Source organism: Drosophila erecta, unplaced genomic scaffold (genome assembly GCF_003286155.1).
Source record: "Drosophila erecta strain 14021-0224.00,06,07 unplaced genomic scaffold, DereRS2 tig00000000-arrow-pilon, whole genome shotgun sequence".
In the NCBI taxonomy this organism is placed as follows: Eukaryota; Metazoa; Arthropoda; class Insecta; order Diptera; family Drosophilidae; genus Drosophila; species Drosophila erecta.
This window is the reverse complement of record NW_020825194.1, coordinates 11357627-11363626: the sequence shown is the minus strand read 5'-3', so window position 1 is coordinate 11363626 and position 6000 is coordinate 11357627. Positions and strand designations below refer to the sequence as shown.

At 46.0% G+C, this 6000-nt stretch overlaps 1 protein-coding gene across 1 annotated transcript in view; it reads right to left on the bottom strand.

Annotated features, from left to right (window-relative positions):
- Positions 1-202: 202 nt before the first annotated feature.
- LOC6552758 (dopamine D2-like receptor) overlaps positions 203-6000 on the bottom strand; it is a 28365-nt gene continuing 22567 nt past the window's right edge. Inside the window, exons 4-6 of the mRNA XM_001980911.3 lie at positions 5761-5899; positions 5299-5691; positions 203-2413 (exon numbers count right to left, since the gene is read on the bottom strand). Of these exons, the coding sequence (XP_001980947.3) occupies positions 1084-2413; positions 5299-5691; positions 5761-5899 (1862 nt within the window). The 3' untranslated portion in view covers positions 203-1083. The remainder of the gene's footprint in view (positions 2414-5298; positions 5692-5760; positions 5900-6000) is intronic.

Below are 6000 nucleotides of genomic sequence, written 5' to 3'. Positions count from 1 at the left end.
TTCAACATTCAGCCAGCTGCTCCGACTTTGTCTTCGATTCGGCCAGCCGGATTCTTGCTGCTTTCTGGCCACCGGATCTGCGCCATTCACATCCTGACCGTCAAATTCTTACGTGACCAGCTGAAATTTTTCATTTGGCCACAGAAATAAAACAAAATGAATGAACTTTTCAAATAAAAATAGCAATCTGCCGGTCCAGCCACACAAACAAACAACAAAAGTCACAAATTTCCGTGGATTTGTGTACGTGTCGGTTTCTTTAATGGATGCCCATGAAATTCTTTGTACATTTGCGGCTAGCGAATTTGCCATAAATTTAATGCATAATTGCCAAAAGTCGAACAAAAAAGCGTTTATCGATCGCAGTTTGCAGTTTGCAGCGACATTGGCGCCTTTTTAGGAATTTTTAAATTTACCAAAATTAGTGTTCGACATACTCTCCTTAAATTAGAGTACTTTTTATGCTTTTAAGAGTACGTAGTGAAACTAAAAGTGGGAGTTTCGAGGTAAATGGTTAAATGTATCTACAGACTGACACGAACTTGCCAAGCAAATGTGTTTGCCGGCATAACGTTATTCGAAAACAAACATTCCGCAATTAATTGCATCCTCACCGTTTGTTGAAGGCTAAGGGAAATGGTGGTTTGCAAAGGAACCACAAGGGGTGAGTACCATGGTCGTTATGTTGTTGTCTGCGTCCAGTTTAATCCCAAGCCCTTGGCAATCCTGCGGGATCCGACTCCACTTCAATCTAATTCACTTAGCTCCACTTCTTACGCCTGGGACATGTGTTTTCAATGGCATGCAAATTGAATTTGAAATTAATTAGAGGCACATAAGCATTTAAGCCCCAAGGACACACGTGTGAGCAGTGGGCATTATCGTCCCTTCGAGATTGCGTATACGCCACGTTGTGCGGCAGACCGCAGGCGAAATGACCGCTCCTTCCCGTATTTATATGTCACTTGCCACTGCCACACTTCTTTTCAGAACGCCCCGCACCGGAGCAGTGGAATCCTGAAAATCCACACTGGCGCACTTGTGGGTATTCGTCTTGAGTTTGCCCGGTTTAACGGGCGTCTGCTATCTGCTCGGTCGCCAGGCACTCGTGCTGGAATAGCGGCACAACAGGACCTTCTTGAACGCCTGCCGGAACACCTTGTTGAAGATGGTGTAGAAGATGGGGTTCACCATGGAGCTGGCGTAGCCCAGCCAGGTGACCACATCGAAGACCCAGTGGCTGATTCGCTCCTCGCATTCCGCGCACACAGTGGGCAGTAAATTCAGGACGAAGAATGGCGACCACAGGATGACGAAGGTGAAGAACACCACGCCCAGCACCTTGGTGGCCTTCTGCTCCAGCCTGATGATCCGGCCGTGGCGCGAGGAGTTCCTGGAGATTACGCTGGAGTTTCTCGAGTGATGAGATCGCACCGTCTGCTGTCGCTGCAACATGCAGGGCGATGAGGTGGTCGTCCTGGTCTTGGCCCCACAATCGCCTGCTCCCTGGTAGTTCATGTTCTGGTGGCTCCTCAAGGTGGCCGATCTTCTCAAGGGTGTCGATGAGTTGAAGGCGGTCGCCGTTTTGGTGGGTGTCAGCAGCAGGGATGTTCGCACTCCACCAAAACTGCTGCCCCGCCGCCGATGACGACTGGAATCCCACGTAACCACTGAGGCGGTCTTTGAGATGCTCAGCTTTCGTCGGCCAGGACATGGAGTGCCCGGCGCAGCCAAGTACCCACTACCATCGCTCTGAACAGTCAGCGAACTGCCCTGATTGTGGGCAGAGTTTGGACTGAGGGTGGAGCCACCTGTGGCAGGACCTGCTCCTGCCGGTCCACCGGTTGTGCCGGCACTCACACTGGAGGTCATTGACTTCTTGTTGCCACTACTGCACATGAGTAGCTCCATTTCGCTGGGCGAGCTGCTCACCGCCGTCGTGGTGGTGGTCACTCGGAAGGCGGACGAAATAATCTTCACCTCCGCCGATTTCACGCAATTCTGGAGCGGTCTGTCCCCGAAATACGGACAGGTGCAAACGGAGGGCAGCTGCAGGTAGTCCGACTGGTGATTCTGGCCAGCTATGTGGCACTGCTTCGCCTTCTGCGGCGGATCTAGCTCAGTGTCCGAGTGGCAGATCTTTGTCTTCGCCTGCTGATCCTTCTGTTGCGGACTCTCCTCCTCCTCCTCGTCGTCGTCATCGAGGCTCTCCTGTACAGTGGTGTGTCGCTGATAGAGTGCATTCTTGGGCAGACTATTGTGGCGCTTGTGTCGCCGCAGCGTTGAGGTGGGCGTGTCCACATCCTCGTCTGCGTCCTCATGACCGGAACGTCGGTCACGTCCTGGAACTGCTGACGAAGCTCTTCGTCGCTTTTTATACGCTCGCAGTCGCTGGGAAAGCTGTGAAAGAGTCCTGAAAAAAATAACTTTACTGATTAAACAATTAAAACTTTATATCCTATACTATAAAGTCAAGGTTCTTAAAGTCTGTTAAATGCTTGATAAAAGATCCAAGTTGAAGCTGCACCACATGGTGTTTTAATAACGAAAATATATAAAATATGTCTATGTCATACCCCACCGATTTATTGATTTAGTACCCGATTCCCAGCAATTTCCTTTCACCTTCGCCCCTTTGGTGACGTACATTTTTAATTAAAATTGCGCAGCCAATTGGCAAAACTCTATTCGGAGGCGATGTGTCTAAAACAATGCAGTGAACACCTGCTAACAGCAATTCAACAAAAGCCAACACGCTTTGTGGTCAGCTCGTTTCTTTCACCTGTTTTGTCGGAAAAAGTAGGCAACATTTTTTGTGTTTGCTCTTTGTGGTTTACCGCCTTCTAACATTTTTTCTTGAGAGGTTTTCCTTTCATTTGCGCCGTTGTTCACGGTACACTTGGAAAATTCTTGCATTATTATTTACAGTATCATTTTTTTTTTTGTTTTTTTAGCTCATTTTGCAGCAATTAAAGAGTTTGAACTATAGCGTATAATAAATAGCGAATTAATTTTAAGCAAATACATATAGTTATTAAAACTTTATTTTACTTTAAAGAATATTTGGTGGTAGAATTTTTGATATTTAATTACAGAATCGCTTAGTATATTTTTGTAGATTTAATTTAAAGGTATATGAATATATAAAAATTAACTTTTTTTCTGTACCGGCTCATTTTGCATTCATTTTAATAAAGCGCATAAATTTGCGAGCTGCCTTTGTGGTTTTCTGTCCTGCCGCCCGTTTACCCTGCATGCAAATGTGCGGCAACTTTATTTGGCCAAGACGGGGCGCGTTGGCGATGGGGGCGTGGTTAGCTGCTAATGAAGGCGTTAGCAGACAGAAGGCCAAGTGGTGGTGCCTGCGGAGGGCAGGGATCGGGGTGCTCGGTGCTGCCAAGACGCAGGATAAGGATGTCAGCTCATTATGCATCCTTCGCGTTTTTGATTTGTGTGCACGAGACGTGCGCATAAATTGAGATGCGTTGGAGCAGGGCTAAGCAGTTGGGGTATGGGGAATGGGGCCAGCTCCTCATTATGCAAGTGAAACAAAGCCGAGCTGATGCCAACTTATGTTATTGTTTCCCCCACAAAGGAATTAAACAGCCGCCAAGCTCATCAGGACATCACAGGGGACCGCCCCCTATATATATAGTATATAATCTTATGTGGCGAAGTGTTAAGCTAATTTTGAGTGGCAAGCCAAAGTTCAAAAATTAGAATATCGCCAGCATCATTTGTCAACTTTACCGCATGAGGCGGCAAATTGTGCAACAATTAAGAGCCACTCGACTTTGACCCCGTTCCATTTCTTTTCGACCTTTGCCACTTGGCCTCTCATCCATTGCGGACAAAATGTAGCCAAAGCCAAAGCCAAAGCCAAATCCATTTTATTGATTGTGCAAATTCGTTCAACTGTCAAACAATGTGGCACATAGTGCTTCCAATACTCCGCCCATTTGAATGAAAAGCGCACAGTCACAATGATATATGATACAGACGTGCACAAGGGATTGGTTAAATGGGAAAATATGAGTGAGATAAAATGTGCAGTCATTTCGTAAGTTGAGCTGCCTTTTCAAGCTTAAAATCGAACTGGGAATTTAAGATATCAATGCTCGGTTTTTCAGCGATGTTCGTTGCGAAAAATGCAAGCTTTTATTGGATGCATATTGCAGACTAAATCTGTTGACCAATTAAATCAAAATAAACTGGATTGGGTATCAAGAAATGTATTTTTAACATTTTTTATGATTGTCTGTGGAATTTCATATCATACGCAATTAAATAGTTAATATTAGTTCCACTTGAATACCCACTGTCTACTTGTATATGCCAGTCTAGCCTTGTTTCGATTTCTTATTAAATTCTTGGAAATTTTAAAACATTCGTCTTCTAAGATTTCAGTTTTTTAATTGAATTTCTCGTCGCATCACTTATCCCAGCATAAGCCAGTCGACTAAAATTAGAAAATTAATGAAAAACACATTTTGGCAAAAGGCCTCAGTCGACGCCAAAATCACTTGAGCGGCTCGAATGCCAAATAAAAAGGCAGCGCCTCTCCCTTTAGGCCAACAAAATAAAACAGTTTCCACCGACAAAACGCAAAAAGGAAAACGAAAGCAAAAAAATTTAATTATTACGAAAAATTTCACAAGTCGAAGGCGGAAGGACAATAAAAGGCAATGCAACAAAAAGGAGCTCACGAAAAAAACGAAATAAATGGAAAGGAGAAAGCAAACGAGTCACAAAAAGGACTCGAGGTGAGCATTTTCTTGGCTTTTGGTGTGGTCAGCGCACTTGGCCAACGAGCTGAGACAGCGACAACAAAAGGTCCTGCGGGCGCCTAGAAAGGATCACTCTGGCAAAACGGTTTGCCCATCGCAGCTGTTTGTCCTTTTGTCAGGTGAAGAGCCAAAGAAACTTTACGTTTTTCCCAGGTACCTTTCCGAATTGTCTACGCTCTTCGAGGGATTTAACAAAATACTACCGAAAATTGCAGACCACAAAAAGGATGAAGTTAAACGAATTTAATTGTCTGTGTTAATATTATTTGTAACAATAGAGATTCTGGCTGCTCTGGTTAAGTGGTGGACCAATTTAATTATATTTCTGCATCACATTACATCTTTAGGTGGTTGTAAAGGCCTTAAAGAACAAAAGATTGTAATTTCACTACCGCCATATTCCAGACTTGTAAAAATATTGTATTACTTTACACACAATAACTTCTGCTCAGTAATTTAGGTCCTTGAAGGTTAAAGCCGATTATTTAATAGCATTTCAGACTGGACTCACCCATCGCTCTGTTCGCCACCCATGCGACTGCTGGCCAGGGAATTCCGGGTGCTCTCCCGCTCGATGCCCAGCGTGGTGGTGGACAAGCCCAGAGTTGTGGCTCCGTGGCGACCTTTGGGGGATGCCTGCTGGTGGTAAGCTCCGCCCGGATGTTGCTGGTGGTTATGGTGCTGCTGATGGTGGGACTGCTGGTGGGTCTGCTGGTGGGTGGCATATCGCTGGGGGCTGCTGGGGTACTGCAGCTGCAGGTGGTTCGATAGGGAAAATTCGGATTTGGTGGGTGAACCGGTGGTGGATGACGAGGCCACCGACTCCAGGCCACGGGATAGCTTCAGCATCTCGGCGCCGAACTGATGCAGGGCCGTCATGGTCGTGGGCGTGGGCTCCTTTATGCTACATAAACATAAATAATATATATGGTAATTTGCACTACGACACTGATTGGCTCACTCGATAACTCACCTGGAATCGGGCAGCCAGAGCTCGTGGTTGTCCAAAGTGCTAAGATCCGTATCCGTGGAATTGGCCGAGTGGGCGTGCAGCACCGAGGAGGCGTTACCCGGACCCGGCTTCAAAAGGCGTCGCCAGGTGCATCGTCGTTCTGTGGAACACGAACAGGGGTTAAACGGATCTACGGCTTCCATTAAATTGCATTCAGTCCAATAGTGCGCTACGAAAAGACACAAATTCGCTAATAAACTC